The sequence below is a fragment of the Rhinolophus hipposideros genome (genome assembly GCF_964194185.1).
Source record: "Rhinolophus hipposideros genome assembly, chromosome: 11".
NCBI lineage: Eukaryota > Metazoa > Chordata > Mammalia > Chiroptera > Rhinolophidae > Rhinolophus > Rhinolophus hipposideros.
The window spans coordinates 21,881,437-21,905,928 of record NC_138057.1 but is presented as its reverse complement, the minus strand read 5'-3'; the positions used below and the strand labels follow the sequence as shown (position 1 = coordinate 21,905,928).

Here is a 24,492-nt window from a genome sequence, read left to right as displayed (position 1 = left end):
AACAGTTTTGAGCTACTTTAAGGTTCCCATATGACTACGAATGTGTTTGGAAGAAAAGAAGGCTTGGATACTGTGGTGTCCATCAAATAGTGATTCCCAATTGAATATTATTCAGAACCAGGGACCTTATGTCAGACTTTCTCTTCCCAGTTGAAATTGAAGAACTAATACTGACATGAGAAAGCAATATATATGTGAAAATACTTTTTTTTTTATCAAATTCTGTTTTTATTTACTCTAAAGGGTTTTTTTTGTTGATTTAGAAATCTTTTAATAGAGTAGAATAGGTTTCTCACAAAGTTAATTATGTTTTTAATTACAAAAAAAATTGAAGACATGACTTTCAACACATTAATAATGTGCTAATTTGCCAAACACTGACACATAATATGCTGAGTATCTGCATAAAGTATATCTGAGTTTGACTTCGGGTTCACAACTAAATATTGTTAATATGCCAAGTGTGTAACATATCCATATACCTTTAGAAATCACATTTACTCAAGAACATTAAAAAGCGGAATTTAAGGTTCCCTTTGTTAAATTGTAATCAAGTATATACTTGGAAAAACAAACAGGAATAGTCCTTAAAAAAAAAAAAGACATAAGGTGGGAATTCCATGTGGAGAGTCATTTTTACCAATATTTTCATTTTGTATATTAATAACTATCCAGTGATTCCCAGAAAAGGTGTTGATATTTTGGGCAGAACTAGTCATCACAGGTCAATACTTCTGTAGTCGTGACACGGAGGTATCCTTGGTCCACTCCATAGCAGGAAGCACCCCAATCCAGTCATTTGTGACAAACAAAAACATCTCCTAAGAGTTCCAAGCGCCCTGTGGAGGTGGCAGCTACCCCAGGTTCAGAATGCAGACAAGCCTTAACATCTTCCACCTCTTGGTATTTCAGTCAACTGATGAGCGGGAAGGTGGCGTTCCTATCAGGCTGGAGGCCAACCCCTTCATGCGCTGCCAGGATGCCCCACATTTTGAAATAACCCTTTCTCTTATGTGGCCTATCAGCTGCAAATTCAGATTTCCATCATCACTTATTCTTAAAACCCAACACACCTGCATTAATGTGATTGACACCACAAAAACTCTAATAAGAGAAATGAACATTTTAAAATGGAAAGATACTTTCATTATTTAGCACATGCTTTTTACAGTCACAGTCTTTTAATGTAACAGGTCTGGATATACTGATTAGAAAGAAACCACTGGGAGTTCAGGTTTCAAAACAGAAAAATTATACCAAGAATCCAAATCCCACGTTTCAGAATACAAAACATTGAAGTTCAATGCCTCTGAATACTTAAGTTAGCATATGACAGAAACAATGCAGAATTTATTAAAAACAAACAAACAAAAAACTAATTTAGTGTAAAATAAAGAAAATAGAATTAAGTTTGAAATGCAATACTGAAAAGTTTTATTTTTAACTATAATGAAACAATGAAAGAAACTTCAAAGCAAGGAATACTTTGACTTAATAGGAGAAAATCCAGCATCTTCAGAGTTAAATTGTAAACAATTAGCAATAACAGAATTGCACAATCTTTTCACTATTTCTTTAAGCAAAGCCCAAAAGACCTGCTTATTAATAAGAAGAGTCATTGCATTTCTTGCTTAAAAATATTAATTGCCACAAATTCTTTGGTATATTCTTTCCCAAGTTCGGACTAGAATCCTCTAAGTCTACAGAACTAGCTCACCCTGGAACACAGCACAACGCTAAATACCACAATCTATCAGCAGCATTAACTGCTCCCAGTTCTAAGACTTTAATTGCGACAAGACTGCGGCTCAGAGACTGAAGACGGGTAACGTCCTCTTTCAGCAGGCATGGACAAGGACCACATATTTTCATACATGCTGGTGCATATAAGAAACTGTTCGCTGTCCTAGTCACAAGCATGTCCAAGACAGGGTGTCTAAGTCAGCCTGTGACTACTCTGCTCAATACATTTTCATAGAGTAAGCCCCAAATTGTTTTAGACCAATCCAGGAAGATTAAGTGACCAAAGCAAACAGCAGGTTTGCCACAAGCTACAATCTTTTGACAAACTTTGGTAACAAGAAATCCTATACAATTTTCCTATCACGACACTAGACCACCTATTTCCAATTCATAGATGAACTATCTCAATCAAATCTGCAAAATGAGTCAGTATTACTGTATAATTACTGGTAAAGACAGATGTGCTTTTATGACTGCCTGAAATTTTTCTTCCCTGCAAGTACACTATTTCTGCAAAACACAAAGTGGGTGATGTACTTAAAATAGTACTATCAGTTTACAATGTCAAGTTGCTGCATAGTAGAAAATGTGATTTCTATAGCAGGTCCTCAAGATAAAACTAAATGTTAAATGGTAAGCTGCGGTAGGTCTACTTTCCAATTACTAGAAGTAAGCATACAAGAGATATAATTAGTTATGACACCAGGACAGGCATACATGTTTCAACACACACACAGCTCAGAACAAAGTTTTTGGCATTATATGACAGAGGACTTAAACCAAAGACTCAAAGAAAGGTTATGCAGTGTGTGTGTGTGTGTGTGTGTGTGTGTGTGTGTGTGTGTGTGTGTGTGTGTTTATTTAAAAATTTGCCACATCAAATTATTTAAGTTATAAGCATATTTTGATTTGTTTAAACACCTCTTTAAAGATTTCTCAGGGGAAAAAAACCCACCCTGTGGCTTTCATTGAGCCTACATTACAAATTAAGGAAGTTGATTTTATAAAATTCATTTGGTAAAAAAGAATCACCTTCCAAAGAAGGCTGCATATTGACCAAACACATTTAGAAAAGTTGGATAGTTCTAGTCATGGGTTTCTCAACCAGGGATAAAACACTGAAATCTAAAATTAGAATACAGAATTCAGCATAATTTAACTTTGACCATTAACAGTTTATTCAATATATGTCGTCAAGATACCCCAAGACCACAATTTTTGAGCAAAGCTTTAAAACTTAAAACTTGAAACTATTAAATAAACCCATTACTAAATTATAATCCACTTCGGATCATTTGTTCCTTGTTAAAGACAAAAAAACGATAATAATTATATACCTGAGAATCTACAGAGTGATATGTGTAGTAGATGTATAAACAGCTGATTAGAATAAAGTGTGATAAGCTCAAATGAGGGGCAAATTAAGAAACTGAAGCAACATTACACATATACATAAAAAAACTAAAATTCCATAGCTCTTAATGTCCTTAATCTCAAAGTATTGCAACAAGAAATATCCCAAAGCATCCCTTTTCTAAGGAAGGGTCTCAGTTTAGGCACAGATTCAGTCAAAGTTTATTCAAACAAAACCTACAATGCAGTAGGTTATGAAGCACAACAAAACTCAATCTCTTATTATGATATTCTGAGAAATCCCCATACTAATAAATGGTGCCTCTTCCTAAGTCTCTTATCAAATATGAATTTCTGTTTCTGAGAAAATTAAACCCCCAAACAGATTTTAAATAGAAGGGTCCAAAAATCTCAAGGTGAAGAGAAGACACTGAAAAACGGAGGTAGGTTTCAAGTTTGACAGCCTCCATCTTCCAAGTCATCTACTATCCCCAACCTGCACATGAAATACCATGGGTGAACTCAGGTGTAGTGAAGAGGAGGCATCGTGAATGGGTGTTGGAAAACATAAAGCTTGTAATTAAGTGCATTCTCAAGTATAATAATCCACCCTGGAACAAGATAAAACATTGAGAACCCATCTACAGTAAAGCAGCTAGACCTTATACTCCCACAGAAGTTACAGTACATGACAATGAATTATGACAAATCCCATCTCATGAGCCAAATGGTCCATGAACACAGTACACGTGGTCCCTCCAAAGACAGTTTAGTTTAGTGTGGACTAAAACACACCTAGGTTTTAGTCTAGCAGAGCCTTCTACTTATACTGCCTTCCACTTATACTTCCACTCGGCCTGCTAAGATTCTTCTCTACCTTCACAGAACTATGTAAGAAGCCTAGTATGCTAGTTATGTATAATAAATATACTTTTGAATTTGGCTAAAAGAAAGCACCCGGCACAAGAAAAGTTGACTCTAATGTTTATTTCCAACACAGGCTAGTCTTAACTTTCTTTCAAATCAGAACGTTCTATAGCTTCAGAGAACTCTGGGGGAATGAAGAAACACTTAAAATTAACTTTTCTGGAGTTAAATGTATTTCATTGCTTTTTACTTGTTGAATTCTCATTCCTGAAAAAATATCTACAAATTTTCTAGATAGGGTGTGGGTGGGACTTCACAAAAGAGACTGATTTTCAAAATTGCTTTTAATATTTTAACAATAAAATCATGCCAAGATCTACAGGTTCCATGCAAAATCAGCATTTGAGGTTGTGGAAAAGAGGTTTGAAGATGAACCAGAAGGAAGTTCAACACAAGAAGGCACTAACGAATGCTATTCTTAACTGATAACCAAGAATGATTCATTAAAAAAACAGATTTATAAGTACCACCTCAAACCACAACTTTCAGGAATTCAAAAACAAATCTTTTTTTTTTTTAATTTTTTTTTAGGGGGGCATATTGGGGAACAATGTGTTTTTCCAGGACCCATCAGTTCCAAGTCAAGTCGTTTTCAATCTAGCTGTGGAGGGCGCAGCTCACTGGCCCATGTGGGAAGTGACCTGGGTGTTATGAGCACTGCGCTCTAATCACCTGAGCCAACCGGCTGCCCGAAAACAAATCTTAAAGCACACACACACAAAATCATATTCCCCTTTAGCTTCTACTTTTCCTTTGACTTTTGTCAATTATCAGTACGGATAAGACAGCATGGTTGACATGCACCACTCTGTACTTCACTAGCTTTCTCATTTCTAATGTCCCTAGTATTAGTTATGCCAACATACAGATCTGCTGAACTAAGTAAGAGAAGTGTATAATATAGGCCATGTGACAACCCCTCGAATTTCTAGCCAAAGAGCCCTATATAAAACTATTTGGTATCATGCAATCTTACATCATGTTTAAAACTTTTCTTCACAGCCTTTGCCTTCAGAAGCCTCCTCCGGCCAGGACTTACAGTACTTTTAATCAGATTCCACAAGATTTACCCTGACGCAAAACTTAGCAGGTACTTGCCACATGAAGCCAAGTAACGTAAGACTACAAAATATTGACACAATTTGGTGGATGGAAAGATGTTTAAAGCATGTATGTATGTCTGGATCAACATATGCATGAAATCACACACTGATTCTTATACAGCCAAATGAGTGTCCTTCGCTGTAAAAAAAAAGAAAAAGCCCTGTTACTGGTGGGGAAAAATAATCAACATATCTCAGTTGTCATCTCTAAACACTGCGCTTATTCCAATGACGCTACTTAATTCAAAAGATTTCTGGAATTCTTCATTTGTAACTATTTCCAGAGCCAATTTATAAGTTATACAAGAAAAATCAATTGTGCTATGTTTTTCTTATGAAAAAGGGAATTATTTGGCTTTATAACCCATCGTGTTCATCAGGCTTAACTTCTGGATGATTCAAAAAATCAAAACGATGTCACAAAATTTGCTAGCACTGCAGATACTCAGAAGAATTAGACACAGGCTCTCTGAAACCGATGTCAAATGAAGGGCTCCAAAAAGATTTTAAGTTATGGCGCCATCAGTGTACGATCAGCTAGGGTGACTACTTTACAAAGGATACTACTTATATCTGCTTATTTGTGATTTTTAAGTTTCTTTAGAATATTTATTAGTACATTAATTACTTCAATGCTTCATTCCAGTTCATGAATCCTGTCAAATATTTTATTAACAAGTTCTTCAAATGTCATAAAATTTCCTTTAACTTGAAAGGCATTAAAATGAGTACCTAACTAAACTTATTTCCAAATTCTAAGTTTATAATGTATTTATTTCCCTGTGTCTTCAAAATTGCATAAACTGTAATTACAAAATGGAACGTAAAAAACTTATAATGGTGAATTGGATGGTATGTGAATTATGTCTCAATAAAGCTGTTTCAAAAAACTGAAGTTACAGAACCCAAAGTGTCCATTAAGCTTCATTAAAAAGACTAAATTATTCAAAATGAGGCAAAATTATTAAAATATTAATCAAAAGCACAGATCACCCCAAAACAGACCAATCAGGTAGCATTTTCAGTCGTCACTGAAATACTTCACATACCTTCATATATATGAGATACGATCAAAAACTATGGTGAATGTTTAAATAAAAAATATTTATTACAGTAAAAAACACATTGCTATTATCCCCCCTCAAAGTACTCCCCCTAGCTTTAAATACACAGTTATCCCATTGCTCTTGCCACTTTCTGAAGCAGTCCTGGAAGTCCTCTTTCATGAGTGTCTAGTTGTGTTATCATGGCTGCCTTGATATCCTGAATCATTTTGACTTTGGGGAAGAGCCAGAAGTCGCACGGTGCCAGATCCGGTGAATAAGGTGGGTGAGGACACACTGTAATGTTTTTATTTGACAGAAATTGCCATACCAGAAGCAATATGTGACTCAGAGCCTTTCCATTGTGATCAAAAGATACGGTGAATGCTGCTGCCGAGTGCCATCCAATGGAAAGGCAGGGGTCTTCAATACGGGAATCAGGGCACGGACCCTTAGTAACAGTGTGTGAAAAGTTTCAACTTGTTCAGTGCAATCAGTCAGGTGTGAGCTATGGTTGGCAGAAGGTGTGTTTTAAAGTGTGCTGTAAATCATCCTCCATCATGACAATGCTCCATGTCACACATGGCTTCTGGTATATGGCAATTTCTGTCAAATAAAAACATTACAATGTGTCCTCATCCACCTTAGTCATTGGATCTGGCACCGTGTGACTTCTGGCTCTTCCCCAAAGTCAAAATGATTCAGGACATTGAGGCAGCCATGACAGTGCAACTAAAGACACTCACAAAAGAGGGCTTCCAGCACTGCTTCAGAAAGTGGCAAGAATGATGGGATAAGTGTGTTCAAAGAGAGGGGGATACCTGAGGGTGATTAATGGCAATGTGTCTTTTACTGTAATAATTTTTTTTTTATTTAAACATTCACCGTATTGTTTGATCACACCTCATAATTTAACACAGGTACAAAGGGACCCATCATAGCTGCACTTTAATTGCAGTGACTTGAAAATTCCATCAAAAGTTAAATATTAAGGAGTAAATATTGATAAGCATATGTATACTGAATTTCATATGTAATATCTCACTTTGAAGCAAACATTAGATCTGTGAGATTTTTTGAATAATGGGAAATATTTTGCATACTCTCACCAGTGGTAGCATCACCTTATTACTCAAAAGCACAAAATCTGTGGAACAGCCGAACTGTGGAGATACATTTTGCCTTAAACAAAGTTAGCCATCTTTGTCCCAATCCATAATCTTGCTTTTTTTATTATACAGTACATCCTGATACGTATACTATAAGGTATCTTGCACACTATAAAACACAAACATAAAAATAGACTGAGATAAATCAAATTCCTAATATATTTTCCCCACATCTTATAGGATGATTTTTCGCACACCCATTGGGGTGTATACTTCTACCCTGGAAACCATTGCTCCAATAAGCTGTTCAAAAAACGGCAATGGCTGGTACCATAAATAATCCTCCAAGGGAAAACTAAGAGCTGAGTGTTTCCCATAGCAGATAGTGGACACTTCCTCAGATAGTGGACATTCAGAAATTAACAAGACAGGCAAAGGTTCCTGTTCTTATGGAGCTTGATATCCTTGTTGAGGGGGGAGGAACAAATCACAAAACTACACAGAAATGAAAAAAATAATTAAACATATTTTCAAGTAACAATAAATGCAATGAAGAAAAAGCAGGGTTAAGAGGTCAGAAATACATACAGTATGGAGAGCAGGGGGAAGAAGGTTGTCAGGAAGTTCTCTTTGGGGTGGCATTTGAGAAGAGAACTGAATGAAATGAGGGCGGAAGCCATCCAAAAATCTGGGACAAAATCATTCCAGGCAGAAGAAAACCACGTATGAAGGCCTGAGGTTAAGTACAAGTTTGGCATGTTCAGTGAACAGCAAGAAGGTCAGTGTAAGGAGAGCAGAATAAGCAGTAGTAGGAAATGGTATTGGAGCATTGGGCTTCTCAGAGATCTCATCTCCCACACCCTTTTCAGTCAGAGCAGAAGTTTAGATTTCACTACACCTGTGAGAAGAAGTCACTGGAAAGTTTGGAGAGAGGAAAACTATTTCTCTGTGTCATCTAGGTGTAGTGGGCAGGAGAGAGGCAAGAATGGCAGCACCAGTGAGGCCAGTGAGGAAGTACCACCGTATTCCAGGTAAAGAGTGTTGGTGCTTTGGACCACGGTGACGGCAGCAGAGGTAGCAAATGGGTGGTAATCCAGAGGCAGGTCTAATAGGACTTGCCCAGGAGATGTGAGGAGCACAAAGAGAAGGAGACCTTGAGAGATCCTGGAAAAAAATATGGCGAACCTGGGTGTTGGGAAGAACATAAAAACAAGTTTCATGCCACCCGTTTTAACGGGCCCTTTGTTTTTCAAAGTATTTTTCTAACCAGATTTTTATCAGTGTTCAACATTACCTGTGCAATTTCTCCATTCTCTCCATCATCACCCCATTTTATTTTTAGTTCTGACACCTTTCCAACTTAAAATTTGGAATGCATTAAACCCTGTGGGTTTCAATAATAAAATTCTCACATTACCCAATTGTACCGCGACTACTCTGAAATGTACAGACCGCACACTGAAAATATGGATATAAGGATAAAAGTTAGAACAGACCTAAAGAAAGAAACCACAACAATCAGTGGCTCCTATTTCCACCAGCAGCTGTCTTTTGGGAGTCTACTGCGTATTCAGTGCCTCATCTTTCTACCTTCTCTTCCCTTAACAAAGTTTTCTCTCCAGTCAGAATCTAATTGATATTAAAGTGTTTTAAAAGAAACGACTAATGTAAAAATAAATAAAACAACCTGGGAAGTTGCTGAAATCAACAAATGTGAACTTAAAGGTACAGATTTAACTTTCTGGTCCTTTTTGGAACCCCTAAAATTACACAATATAAAAAGAGATGTTGCACATCACATGATGTAAACCATTATTAAGAATCTTTAAAATCTAATCTTCACTCTAATTGTATAATGGAAAAGAAAAGCCCAATGTAATTGGTGAACTTTCCTATCACACAGAAAGTAGATTCAGAGATTAAACACAGACACACTCACACACATACAAAACACCCCTACTGACTTCTAGATTGCAGTTTATTACACCTATATGTAAAGCCAATCTCAGATCAAGATATTTTTCTACAAGGTATTTAACAATAGAAACTTTCTGTACTGGATATTTAACTGGTCTCAAAGCCATTTTTATTCAAAAACAAGCAAACAAAAAACCGTGTATTTTCCTCCAGAAAACTGTGGTCTTATTCTATGGCCTCCCACCATTCTTGCCATGCACAAAATACATGACATGTAAGGTAGTATCATGAGGTATTTCCCAAGAAATTTAAAATGAATCCAATGAGACTGCCATCTACATTAGATCCATACAAAAACCAAACAAATGCAAGGTCACCTTAACAAGTAGCTCCCAGGACAGTTGACTAATATCTGCTTGAGAATATTAACATATCTAGAGCAAAAATGATCTGTCAATCAGGAAGCGGAATGGGAAGCAGAAAAAAAAAACACAAGAGGGGTACATTTTGTCAGTGCTCTCCCAAACACAGTCCAGGAGATACAAGGTCCAAAGTGTGCACTGTAAATAATATAGGCCTCTGGAAAAGTCCTCCATAATAAGGGTGAGGAGAGCCTTCCACCTTCTACCTCCATTGCTAATATTTTCTGCTCAACTCCCCAAATCATAAAGCAATGAATAACATTTAGATTATAATTTGATTCCCTACTTAAATTTGCCCACAAAGAAGAAAATGTACTAAGCATGCCAACACAAGTATCTGAGTATTCCACCTAGCATGGTCTGCAGATATATAAATGTTCTCACACCATGCATGCATGTGTGTATTCTCCACCCCTCTGCCAGTGAACAGAGTGAGCTCTATGAAGGACAAAATTAGATTTCTAAGCAAATGGAGACTAGAGGCAGATCCTGGCCTAGTTATTCTTTTTAACATAATGAACCTCTACATGCCAATGAATTTTGTGCTACTTCATGTTAGGGTTATAGCTTCTACTTCATCTGTAATATCTACAACACCTAACAGAGTGTCATGTATATCACAGAAACACAAATGCCTGTTGTCATATTCTGAAATAATTAAAAGTTGGGTTATACTTTGGAAAATGAAGACAACTGGAACGCCCATGCCTATGCCAAATATACAGCTTGAACATGAAACCTGAAAAAGTTTTAAAGCATCTTTTTTATTTTTACCAAATCAGTACATTATTGTCTAATGTTGTTTCATGCAAATTTATAGCAAGTTATTCTATATATAGTAAGTACATATTTACTTGTTGACTATTGACAAATTTATCACTCTGGCATATCTCTATTTCAAAAATCTATTTTCACATTAGTAAAACATTCAGTAATACACTCAGTATTCATTCATGCCATCCATACATATACCTGAAACAAACAAAAGAAACAATCTACCAGGTATTACTACAGTATGAAAATATAACATTAGTGTTAAACCATGTCCTCCTGCCCAAAAATAAAATTTCAGTAAATCGTACTATTCTGTCTTCTCCTTTATCCACAAGGAAGTTGTAAACTATCAGTTTCTCATGGATATTTCTACAGACACACACACACACACACACACACACACACACCATTTCCTTAGCTCTAATTATCATTGTAATCTGTACACAGAAATGTCATATCCATCACTGGTTGCTGTTCAGGGACATAGTGAAGCTGCAAAGACCAATGAACAAACATTAAGTCCTTTATGTGAAAATATTTACCTGCTAGACACTGATAGGGTGAAAAATATGTCTCAACCCCTGTCAGAATCTCTAGGTTTAAAAATACTTATTTACTTTTTAATATCATTTAAAGTAAATGTACTCTGAGGCAAAATTGATGTTTTAGTCTGTCAAAAACCAATTCAAACAAATAAAATGTTTTGTTCCTAGTCACCATTTTGAATGAGGGCAAAATTTGAACTAACACAATGTACTTCCAGCAGCATACCTATGAGGTACGTGTATGTTGATAGAATAAACTTCCCTAATCCGCTAGATAGTGGATGTGTATTACAGGAAGATTAGACCCCACAGGCCAGAGAACTGAGTGAACTTGCTTTGTACCGCTGTATTGTTCTAGTTAGTTACCTTGTTTGTGTCCTCAAACCATGAAAGATATCAAGAACAGCACACACGATTTTATCATTCCATATACATGTGCACATGTCAAAACATGTTAAAAAGAACGGAAGAGTATAATTCATTTTTTGTTCAACATTAACAAAATGTGCCATTGGCATTATAGAATTTACATATAATAAAAAATCAAGTGTCTGGTAAATATAAAATTTTCTACCATACCAATTTTTTCTAGATGATTTTAAAACCTTCACAGAATTTTCACCAGGAAAAAAGTAAATCCTCAAAATATGTCCTGAGATACAATTTAAAACTGGTTAATTGCTATTTAAATATGTAAATACTGATGTGAGAAGAAAAACGACACACTCCCCACTTATATATTTGATCAGTTAGTCATCTAAGTGATAGTTGATACTGAATGAAGTACAAAACTTTTGTCCAAAACACCTGGCAAATGGTGAAAAATAGACAATGCAGTTAAGCAAGAATGGTCCATCAAAATACTAGAAAAGCAATAACTTGGATGGAAATAAGTATAGGTCTTTATTAGCATGAATAAAGAGAAATTAGAACTCTAAAGTAACAATTTTTTTTTTAATTCAACAATAATACAACATGGCTACTTCCAAATTAGATTACCTTTCATTTGCTCTCAAGTTTCTCATTCAACAATGAGGTATTTTAATTACAAAATTTGCCAGGTAAACTTTAAAACAAGTTCATGTTTCCAAATGTGCCATGCCAGATTTGAACATGGTATTTATTTAAAACTTAAGTGGACCAGTTAGTTTGGGTTTTAGTTTTAATCACTGTTGGTGTTTTTCTAGTCACGATGAAATGTCTAGGAAGACAAATTTTCTCAATCATGATTTTTTTCCTTCCTTTCCTTTTGACATATTTATAAAACCAAAAACAATTATTTCTAGGTACTTAATTCCATCCTTCAGGGCATGAAGTATCTCTGCTATCGTACAGAACACCTAGAATACTTTTAAATGCAATGATAATTAAGAAACATCAAAGTAAAACCAGGGTGTTTCACAGGGAACTAAAAGCCATCATCTTTTGGCTACCGAATGACATATTTCTTGTTCCCTGGAGTACTACCAAGACTTTTTTTTTAACACAAACAATAGATGTATTTTCTTAATGTAGCCTTTACTCTTCTCAGGATAATGTTTTTTTCTTTTTTAAAGAAAACTGCTAAGGGTAACAACAGTAACAAAAGAACAGACAAATAGGACTACTTAAAAACTTCTGTTCAGCAAAGGAAGTAATCAACAGTGTGGAAAAGCAACCTACCGAATGGGAGAAAATATTTGCAAAATGTATTTCTGATAAGGGGTTAATATCCAGAATATATAAAAATACAACTCAACAACAAAAAGCCAATAGTCTGATAAAAAAAAAGATAGCAAAAATCATGAATAGACATTTCTCCAAAGAATATATACAAATGGCCAACAAGAACATGAAAGAAATGATTTTCAACATCACTAATCACCAGGGAAATACAAATCAAAACCATAGTGAGATATCACCTCAGATGCATTTGACAGGCCACTATATATATTTTTTTTAGAAAAAGACAAAATAAGAGTTGGCAAGGACGTGGAAAAATTGGAACCCTTGTGCACTGTTGGTGGAAATGTGAAATAGAGCAACAGCAATGGGAAACAGTATGGAGGTTTCTCAAAATATTAAAAATAGAATTACTGTATGGCACAACGACCCCATTTCTGGATATATACCCAAAGAATTGAAAGCAGAATCTTGCAGAGCTATTTATTTGTACACCCAGGTTCACTGCAGAATTACTCACAATAGCCAAGAGAGAGACTCAGACTAAATGTCCATTTACAGATGAATGAGTAAAGAACATGTGGTATGTACATACAATGAAATATTATTAAGCCTTCAAAAAGAAGGAAATCCTGTCACCTGCTACAACGTGGAAAAAACTCGAGGACAATATGCTAAACGAAATAAGCTATTTACAGAAGGGTAAGTACTGCATGATTCCACTTGTATTAATTATTTAAAGTAGTTAAACTCTTAGAAAGTAGAATGGTGGTTGCCAGGGGCTGTGGAAGGAGAAAAAGGGGAGTTGTTCAATAGGTAGAAAGTTTCAATTTTGCAAGATGAAAAAGCACAACAAGATGCATTTAATGCTACTGCACTGGACACTTAAAAATGGTTAAGCTGTTCAGTTTTATATTATGTACTTTCCACCACAATAAAAATTTTTTTAGTAATCAAGACAGTGTGGTGCTTGCATGAGGATAGATATACAGGCCAATGGAACAAATGAAGAATACAGAAATAAACCATTACATCCATGGTCAAATGATTTTTCCACAAAGGTGCCATGCTAATTCAATGGGGAAAGAATTGTTTTTCAACACATGGTGCTTGGAACAACCAGATAACCACAACCAAAAGAAGGAATGTTGTACTCCTACTTCACATTATGCACAAAAATTAACCTGAAGGGACCAAAGACTTCAATGTAAGAGCTCCAACTATAAGACTCTTAGAAGAAAACGCAGGGGCTACTCTTCATGACCTTGGGTTAGACAACGGTTTCTTAGCACACCAAAAGCACAAACGGAAGAACAAATAAATAAATTGGACTTTATCAAAATTTAAAGCTTCTAATGTTTCATAGGACACTATCAAAAAAAGTAAAAAGACCAACCCACAGAATGGAAGAAAAAAGTTGAAAACCTTATATCAAATAAACGACTTGTGTCCAGAATATATAAAGAGCTCTTACAACTCAAGAATAAATAAACAAATAACCTAAATGAGAAATGGGTGAAAGATTTCACAGATCTATCTCTGTTAAGAGAAGATACATAAATGGCCAATAAGCACATGAAAAGATGCTTAACCTCATTAGCCATCAGGGAAACGCAAAGCAAAACCACTTCACACCCACTAGGGTGCTTAAAATTAAAAGAGAGACAATAATAAGTTTGAGGAGGATGTAGAGACATTGGAAGACTCACACATTGTTGGTGGGAATGTAAAATGGTGCAGCTGCTTTGGAAAATGATTTGGCACTTCCTCAAAAGTTTAAGGATAGAGTTGCCCTATGACTGGGCAATTGCACTCCTGGGTATATACCCAAAAGAAATGAGAACAAAACACTTGTACACAAATGTTCACAGCAGCATTATTCATAATTCATAATAACCAGAAGGAAGAAACAACCCAAATGTCCACCACTGGACAAATGGATAAAGAAAAGTTGCTGTATTCATACAATAGAATTTTATTGTGTATTTCAAATGGGTGAATTATATGGTATGTGAATTACATCTCAATACAGCTACTAAAATAGTAAACTGCTATGATCTTATCACATATGGGTAAAATATAAAAGTTTCCAACTGGAAAGAAACTTAGAAATTACCAAACTCACTTGTTTTACAAATGATGAAATTTATAAAATTTCATTAAAGCCTAGGTGGAACAGAATGAGGTGTCTCGAAACCTAGTCCCAGGGCTGTTCTCACCCTGGGATGGATAACGGTGCAAGTGCCTTCCAAGGCGTGGTCAGCCAGGGGTTCTGAGATGCCGACTAGATGAAGAAGAGATGCAGGATTCCTATAGAGTAGCTCCTGCCGTGTATTCCTTTCTCTTTAATTACTGCATAGCTCTGGCCTATTTTCTAGGGTTTTTATTTGGGGGATGGGAGGAGCTACAATTATAGCTCACAAGTCCCTTTCTTCTTCTACTTCACCTAACATAATGAATGGAAACAGGACTATTAGAAGGGGAAATGGTAACATACCCTTGCCTTGTCTGTGGGAAGCCCACCAGGTCACTTGAAATGAACAAGGCAGATTCATCTTAAAATAATGCACACAGAGTTTCCACTCAATGGCCAAGAGACTAGAACATGGCCCTAGACTGGCTGGGCATGTAGCTGTCAAATATTGAATATATGTTTCTCTGAAAGGGTCATCCCACCTGAGGGAAGGAGTGTGAAAAACAGCTCATCTCTCTTCCCAGAAACAGGAATAACTAAGCCCATTAACACATTCATAAGACACCATAAAAAGCTTACCAGGGAAAGCATCAAATACAACTATTAAAAAGTTTGCCTTAGCTAAAAAAAGTAAGGCCAAATAAAAATTAGAAATAATTTTATAGGGATTTGGTAATACATAATTAATATATTTGCAAAGTTATTGGACAGCTCCAAAAGAGTTTGGAAAACTGACAAAAATTATTTAAATTAGAAAGACAAAAACATTTTATTCACTCTTGGTAATGAAGATTTTCCTAGCTAAAATAAAATAAATGAACTTCTAGGTAAAAAGAGATAATTTACCATTTTCTATTCAAATGTTTTAAGAATTTTTAAAAAGCAATTCTACGAATCTCCTAAGATGTTGAAGTAATATTTTCCAATCCAAAAGCTGTAAATATTTGTCTTTATTATAATTTGAAAATGATCCAATGGTCATCTTTTTTTCCTTTACGTTGAGGTAACAAGGCAAAGGCACTTCTAAAGAATCAGATCACAGCACCAGACTGTGCTAGAGGGAAATCAGAAGGGGGAAATAATAGCATAGGAAAATTAATAAGCTATATTCTTCTTACACAGATTAAAACATATATATATATATATATATATATATATATGACATCTACAAAATATCTCAATTCTAGATGTGTAAGAAGAATTAAGATAAATTGCTAATCGATCCATTCATATACAGGATTCAGTCAGTATAAAAGATAGTTATAATACACTAAATAGTCACCAGAAATAACACTTTTCTCCTCTGAAAGTTTAAAAATGAAAATAAGACTTTTCAATGCTGTCAAACGTATTCAATTTTCCCCTCAAATGAAGTTTAGATGAAAACAATGTGACTGACAAGCTCTGCATAGGCAAATCTTGGCAGCCCTCACCTCTGTCTATCTCCTTGGCCTGTTAAGCAAAATTCCTTCACAAACTGTGGGTCTTTGCAATAACTCCTACAAAGCTCATTACTGCCAGCGCAGGCCTATCCCCCATGTTGTGCATTTATCCCTGCAATGCATATCAACATGTGGCACATGTCCTTGACATGCACAGAAGAGCTGCACCCCGGGACAGCAGCATGCACGACAATAGTGTCGACTCTCACTTCTTTATGGTTGCTGGGATGTAACCGAGAAATCTAATAACTGTGACAGTGGGGCCTTTCGGTTTTTCCTTGCCTTTCTAGACAGTGAAGCTGCACAGACACTAATGAAAGGTTAAATGAATAGGAATAGTTGACAAGAGGTACAATAAAGAAGGAGCTTGGTAATCCACAGACACTGAGCAGAGATCCTTGGCTCAAGCAGAGAAAGGACAGCACATCGTCGAGTCACAATATTTAAAACAGCTTGCTATACACAGAGGCTTTTGTGTCTGGGTACACGTCTGGCTTTGGACTAAAAAAAAAAAAAAAAGAAAAAAAGATACTGAAAAGGAATTTCAGCATGGGGCACTTTGGCAAATGTAAGGTCATAATAAGAGAAAAATGTTTTGTGTGGATTCTTACATCTTTGTACTAAGCACAAAAAAGCAGGGACTATGAACTCAAGAACCACAAGTTCCAAGACAATACTGTACATTTTGATAACTATTAAATACTGTATGTAGAGGGTTGTTTTGATGTAAATCCCACTGGTAAGATATACAGGCAGGGACTCATTTAGCAATTCCATATTCTGCCTTCTTTGTGGAAGAATTCCTGATACTCATCTTAGAGTTTTACAGTCAAGTTCTAGTCTTTAGTGAACGTGATTTGTTACAAATTTCACCAAAACACTCAAGCCATCTTCCTTCCACTCTTGCAAAACTTCCCAGCACTTTACGGTAAGGAAACTGAATTTATCATGCTAGCTCTGTGTGACGTTCAACGCAAACTTTTGTAATTTCAAGTGACTGCAAAAGTGAAATGTCCTCAATTAGAATTCTTGATTATTGAATTTGTTTTTTTCAAGTGCCCTTCTCAACTACACCTTAACTGAAGGTTATATTCCTTGGGGAACTCATTTTAAATTATAGTGGCAAGACTATTTCCACCACCAAGAGAAAAAAAAAAAAAAGCTCCAGAATGTCAAAGGCAAAAAGGAAAAAATTGACATTGTTAGGTACAGATTTTTTTTAAAGAAAAATGTTATGACTCTGCTATGGAAAAAAATCTTTAAAAATGATGTATCTGTAAAATCATTCCTATGCATATGCATGAGTTAGAATATAGGTTCACAATAAATGGTAAAAGTGTACTAAGAACATGTTTTCAAACAAGGGAGCCTCTTTGAACAGCCAAATTAAATTATAGCTGAACAACTCTTGAGTGTACTGAGGGCTCTAATAAGCAACAAATAAAGACTTTTATTGGCTAGCAATATAACGAGAGCTACTGTGCAAGAGATAAAAAAAAGATGAATTTGGGTAGTTTATCTCACTGGATTATATTATTTACTTAAATGGCAAATAAGTTTGTCCAAAGTAATGCTACTAAAACTAGTATATAAATATTAAAGAATAATTATGATCAAAGACTCTTTAATGTAAATATATCACAAATTTTAGTGGGAAGTCTGATAAATGTGAAATTTAAGAATACTAAATTTAATACCACTTAAGTTCTATTTCTTTAAATGTAACACAGTTATGGATTCCTAATACATCAACTTTACAAATAGTTTACTATTTATGCTTATAACATGAAACACTCATTTTAAAAGAGTTTTCCCTCCAGAGTACAGCATTTGTATGTAGAACTACTTCAAAACCATTATTTACAGAAAGGAGGTTGTCCTTAGAGAACTGAAAAAGGTATCCCCCCTACCTCAGTGACTTGGTAAGAAGTTACTTTTAATAAAGCTCTGAAGATTGGCCTCCTAACAAGAGAACTCCTTCAGTTGACAAAAGGACATGCAGACAGACCTTAGCAAACCACATCAGATTTAAAACGTATTTCGTTGTATTTTGCTTGATCTTCAAATTATCTAAAAGGTAGAACTCTAGAAATCTCAGCTGACTACTTGACTGTTCTCATGGACAGTTCTGCTGCTCGTCACAGCTTAAAAAAACAAAACACCCGCCCCCACCAAACCTACAGAAGCCCCTCCAAGTCTAAACACTAAGCCAGTATTCTTTATGTACTCTTTTTCTACAACATTCTGATTGCCAGAGTGATTTTTTTTTTAACCTTAAGTATATCTAATAAAATCACGAGGCTCCCTCTAGCTCTTCAGAGAGGAGTTTACTAACCAATGATCCTATGTAATTCCCATCCAGCAGGAAAGATTTGAGAAGGCTGCCTCCCCTTCCACAAGAAATGTTCTCAACTGTTTCTTGTAAGGATGTACATGGTAAATGAGACCATCTGCAGAGAAATTCAGAAAGCACTGCTCCTTATCTCCACAACAGCTTAAGAATCTATTAATTGCTTCCAACCTAAGTTTTATATACAAAATTCTACAGTGAAACTTTAACCTGTTTAAACTACATATACATCTCCAACTTAGATTTACCCATCTTGCTAAAATTAATTTAATCTCAAAAAGTAAGTCACAACATACATTAACATCTGCAGAAATTCAAACTTATCTGGTCTCAGTTCTAAAAGCCTACATCTAAATGCAGAATCTTGAAAATTAAAAAACAAAGTTTATTAGCAGTGTATCTGTGGGGTGTATGTAAAACAAAAATGCTGATGGTAATTTGTAGAAAACATTTTCACATACCATAATATTTATATACAGCACTGGTAATGACTTTTTTATTGTTTCATCTTTTCTGCTATTCAGTATTGGATACTTAGGGATTGTAGTTATTTAAAAGACTATAAATAACATTAGTTGGAGTATGCCATTGATATTTCGTCTATCTTAACAATAGCCGTAAAAGCCACATAGCCTACTGGCAAATCATTTCAAACAAGTGAATATAAAAAATGCTAAATCAAACTCATACTCACTAAGACCATTTTCCACATACTTAAGGAATATTTCAAGTCATGTGGAATCTTAACACTAAAATTAAAAATAAGGGAACCACTAACTTCAAGTCACCATCTACTTTGGACTCCCTTAATATAAGAAATATTCTCAGGAACAACAATAAAAAGAATAGCTCCCTCCACCACCACCCCCAAGCCCCCGCCCCTTTTTGAGCCAGTGTCCAATTTCTTCTTTTCTGAACAGCTGTATTATCCAACTTAAGTTGCTCTGCTAATTTCAGTCCCACAAGGACTAACTTGGAAGGCAAAAAAATACAAGAAAAGATCAATTTGCTGGGAAAGATCAAATGAGAAAACTGTGGGGACAGCACCAGGTCAGCGTGTGGAGAACTAAGCAGACCTGTTCTTCATTAACTGTGGCTCTCTGGGGATGTCACACACTACCTGTCCATGGGCTTTATTGAACCGCCTAACCCGCCTCTCTGTTCCATTCTTCTGGGCCCAAGTGAATCATATCCTGCTGCTGACAAGTTAGCAGGGGACTGCGGCTGCAACATGAAAGTACTTTTCTTTCTTGTCTAAATCAGGCAGATTTTTGAAAAGACGACACAGCATTGACTCGTGACATGGCAAGATGAAACGAGAGGTCTGGGCCGGTCTTGGAGCTGTGCAGATAAAAGTAATCAAATGACACTCCTGGAATGCAAATTGGCATTCTTGACTGCAGCAATTGCACAACCATGAAACATCCCTGACAGCAAGCAAGATTAGGACAAAATGTTATGTAAAGCACTGAACTCAAAAACTCTCACTTGAAAATTCAAACTGTAACACTTACATTTTAATATAGCAATAGTCAGCTCTGCTTTTGTCTGCTTCTTTTTGTAATCACATATCCCTGCCTGACAGATATCTCACATTTCAGGTAGAAGGAAAAAAATCAGGTATTGGGAATGTACAACTGCTATTAATACTTTCTTCGTATTTATTTTAAAAAAATCACATGAAGTCGGTTCTTTTTCAAAGTTTTACAAGCAGACAACTCCAAACTTCATATTCTCAAGAGGGAAAAAAGACAGTTTCAGACTGTTCACACAAGATACTCAAGAGTCACATTCAGGCTCAGTATTGCTTCCCTCAGGTGAAGATACTCTATCTAGTACTTTGGTAAGATACTGTAGTACTTTGGTAAAGTGATTAGCAATCTGGATTTTAAATACTCTGCTCTCCGGGAACAGAAAGAGTAGCTACAACTGAGAACTTCATTAAGGCTGAACACTTTAAATGAAACAGATACAAATATAATGTAAAACACAGATAACCTATGGCGTTCTTAAGGGATTTTTTGGGTGATTCCAAAGGGTAAAGGAAGTTCGATTAATTTGTACAAGGTCTCACTACTCTTAAGTATGTCTTCAGATCGGAACACTAAATAAGAGTGCCAGAAATAAATCCACCCACTTAAATCACGTATGTGTGTGCACAGTCACAATTTAAACTGCAGAATACAAAGCAATTGGTGACAAATGGGCTTAGCCACTGTTCTAAGTGGTTAGTAGTTAGGAATAGATGTGTAAACAAATAGTATACAGGCTAAGGAAAAGGGAAGAAAAATAATATCTACAACCGGCTTTTACAGTGTTCTTGTGTGAAATGCCGCTAGAAGAAAAACCCTTCAAGCACTAAACAGATATATTTAATATATTGTTTTGACGCCTGCACTTAAACACAGGTTCCAACCATTGCAACTGTCCACGAAGTACATAAAAAATAATGAAACAGGCCACTTTCTGCCACTTTAATCCTGTGTACACAGGATTATTTTATGATGTCTTTTGTACATCAGTTTTACAACAGCTTGACTCTAGGGTAAATGAGAACCACCATAAATCGCACGCTGCTTTCAAAACCACTTTAATTTCTGTCAGTGTTACTGTAACCACAGTCTTGGGCACAGGCTATTTTGTGTATGTGTGTGTGTGTGTGTGTGTGTGTGTGCGTGTCTGCATTTGACAGTCGCATCTCCTACACTCCAATTGTGACTTTGATCACTGAAACAAGAGATGTCACGTTCGGGGGAAGGGAAGAGAAAAAAACTGCCAAGCCGCTATCTGCCTTTTTCTTACATATTACATCTACAGGCAGAACAGTTTATGGGCTTCCCCAGTGGGGGTAACAGCAACAGCACTGGGTGGGTGCACACTACAAGGAAGGGAGTGGTCCAGCCTCATGTCTAACAAATCACTTTCCCGAAAGCGGACAGAGCGCGCATCCAGGGCGAACCGGCTGCACGGCGTCTCGCTCCGCTGAAGCCGCTTCGAGTGGAGGGCTGTGCTGGCATGTCGCTCCGCAGCCTTCCCATCTCCTCCGCTACTTGCACTAAGAACTTATTTTTTCAATCCCAGCCTCACTTCAGAGGGGATTTCATCTATTTTTTTTCTTTTCTTTCCGTTGTGTTTTTGTTTTTGTTTTTGTCCCCCCCCCCCCAGTTACTCTGCCCCCTTCCCGGGCCCCAAATGCCACCCTGCAGTCCATGTGTAAGCATAACACATCGGCTGCTTCAGAATCGCATCTCAAAAATCTCTCTCTCTCTCTTTCTCTCTAGGGTTTATTTTCCTGCTCTTACGTTTTGCACATTCTTCATAAAACCTCCAGGAGCACTTCCTACAATTTCTTCATTTGCAAAGGGAGGTTTCCCCAACGCCAGGGAGCGGGGTGGGCCACGCAAAGGTGCTGGGGACGCGGTGGCCGTGTCGTCCCTCGCCGCGCGGCGCACCAGCGCGCCCCGGCGCCCACGCCCAGACGCCCGTCCCTCACTCGCGGGCAAGTTTTAAAAGTTCCCCGTTCTCCAAAACGCTTTCCTGCGGCCCCAAGCGCTCTGCCGCGCTCCATTCATCCCCCGCCTTCCCACCAGCCCGTCCCCAACTCCCTGGAGCCTGGCGATCCCCTCTCCCCGCCAGCCCGGGGAGGGGGCGACGTCCACGAGCCCCCCGCACACACACCTTCCCACCTGGAACTACCCTCCGAAACTTGGGCCAAGTTTAGGGGGGATTTCGGGGCACAGCAGGGGCCAGATTGGACTGGGGTTCTCCTGCCCAGCCCGCCCCCCTCAACGCCCCCCTCCACCTCTCGCCGCTGGACTTGAGGAAAACACGGCCCCCGGCGGCCCCGGGGCTCATTTCTTACTAAGTCTAGAATAAAAAGGAAAGGAGGGTGGAAACTTCTTACCATCTCGGCATGCTGGTTGTCAAGTGCAGCCCCCGCCTCTTGGTCTCCTCTTAGCGGCCGCGCCTGGACCAGCCCCTCGGCCGCCTCTCGCTCCTTCTGTCTCGGCCTTTCTCTCCCTCCCCCTCCCGGTCTCCTCGGGCCGCCGCTCTCGCCGCCTCCGCCTCTCCCCGCCCGCCCGCCCGCGCGCGCCCTCGCCGCGGCCCCTCTGCGCTCAGGTGACTGATTTACACACGCGCCCCGGGTCGCCCTCGCTCCCCAAGTCGGAGCCTGCAGCGTCCCCCTGGCTCCTCGGGACAGGGGAAAAAAAAGGAGTGGACTGTCCCGGGAGGGGGCTGCTGCGGGAGGGGTGGGGGGGCGAGGTGACCTAGGACGGACGTGCCAGCCCCACAACTTGCACCTCTTTCTGAAAAACTGTCGTGACTACAGGGTTGCTTCCCTTTTGCAAAATAAAAGTAGGGTTAGTTTTGTTGTTGTTTGTCCTCCGATTTCTAGGGGTTTCGCGAGGAGGATGGATGTTTCTCCCTCCCCCTGCCGCGCTGTTACTTTTTTTCCCCCCGCTGCTCCATCTGGGGATGGAAAACAACTTTGGCGCCCCCCGGGGGGTGCGGGCGTGGACGGGGAGGTGGCAGCAAGCGCCCAGCTGTCAAAAAAGGAGAGGAGACGCGGGGAGGGGAGGCTGCAAACGCCGAGGAAAGGGCGCGAACTTTATTCCGACTGCAGCAAACGGCCGCGGCGCTTTCCTTTTCGGGCACTCGCCGCTCTCCGTCCCCTTTGACCAGTTAGTGCTCCTGAACCGCCGCGGCCGGGGCCGCCCCTGCTGGTCGCACCGTCTCCTTCCCTCCGGCTCCGTGCCCGCCGGCGCGGCCCCCGCGCCCCTCGCCCCCATCCGCCCGGGTCCTCCGCGCGCCGCCGCTGGGGAGAAGGCGAAGGAAGCCGAGGAAAGCCCCGGGAACGGAAACTCGGGACCAGAAGGTGCGGGGCGAAAAGGCAAAAAGTTGCGCGAAGCTGGGAGAAGAAAGTTTTGGGTAGCGGCGTGTGTTGTGCCAGCCCAGACGCCGGCTTGCGGCGAGGGCTTCCTTCCCCTTGCCCGGGTCTGGGCCGCGGGCCTCCGGCTGCAGACGGAAGGGGACTGCCGCCTCCGCGGGCGCCCGCGGGGAGGACCCGTCACCTCTGTGGGTGACACTCAGCCGACCCGACTCGCCCTGCCCCGGAGACGCGAAAACGGAGGCTGCAGGCTCCGCGCGCACATGCCTGCAACCGAAGGACATTTCTTAGATGCAGGCAAAACGCACTCCTTGGCCGCCAGAGGCGAGGGGAGGGGGAAGGGGGACGAGTTTAAGCATCTCCTTTCTAACGGACGCTTGCTGCCAAAAACATCTCCGCGTTGTGCAGATTTATCATAGCGAGAGCAAACTTTCTGCTTCTCTGACATGGGGCGAAGGCACAGGTTTCGAGCACACTCCCCGAGCCCTTAGAAATCAGAATCCGCCAAGGAGAGGGCTGGCTTGGCAGAACAACAGGTTTGGTTACCGGTTACTACTGAAAAGAGCAAATCATCCCTTTTCATGTCTCTCTCAGAAGGAGAGGGAGAGAAACTGCTTAATGGCATTCAGAGGTCAGAATTCAATTCCTTTGAAAAATATGCAGTCCTAGAATTACGTAGTTTCATTTTCTTGGATGCACAGTCTAGTCTTAAGTTTAATACAAATTTTCACAATAATTTAAAGAAAATCTCCGGAGCCATGACTGGGGAGGCTATGGCCCAAGTAGCCAGAGCTGTGCTGAAAATGTGATTAGGCTTCTTATTCACGTGGATCCAGCGTTTTTTAACAGAGGGGCCATCTCACCTGCAGTTCTGTGTACTGATGGATCCAAATTCCTGACTGTTTTCAGGCCCTTTCAAAGCAGATTTCAAGTCTCTTCTGCATTTGTGGACTCCATCGTCTTGTTGTAGAAAGGTTGGTCTGTTAAACACTTCTACTATATTATTTGTGGTGAATCCTT

The 24,492-nt window shown here is 38.7% G+C and overlaps 1 protein-coding gene across 3 annotated transcripts in view; it reads right to left on the bottom strand.

Annotated features, from left to right (window-relative positions):
- BNC2 (basonuclin zinc finger protein 2) overlaps window positions 1-22,609 on the bottom strand; it is a 409,221-nt gene extending 386,612 nt beyond the window's left edge. For 2 of the 3 annotated variants that reach the window (XM_081067443.1, XM_081067444.1), the window contains exon 1: window positions 22,489-22,609. In XM_081067443.1, the coding sequence (XP_080923569.1) occupies window positions 22,489-22,491 (3 nt within the window). In that variant the 5' untranslated portion in view covers window positions 22,492-22,609. The remainder of the gene's footprint in view (window positions 1-22,488) is intronic. The other variant, XM_081067445.1, reaches the window with a different exon arrangement.
- Window positions 22,610-24,492: the final 1,883 nt, after the last annotated feature.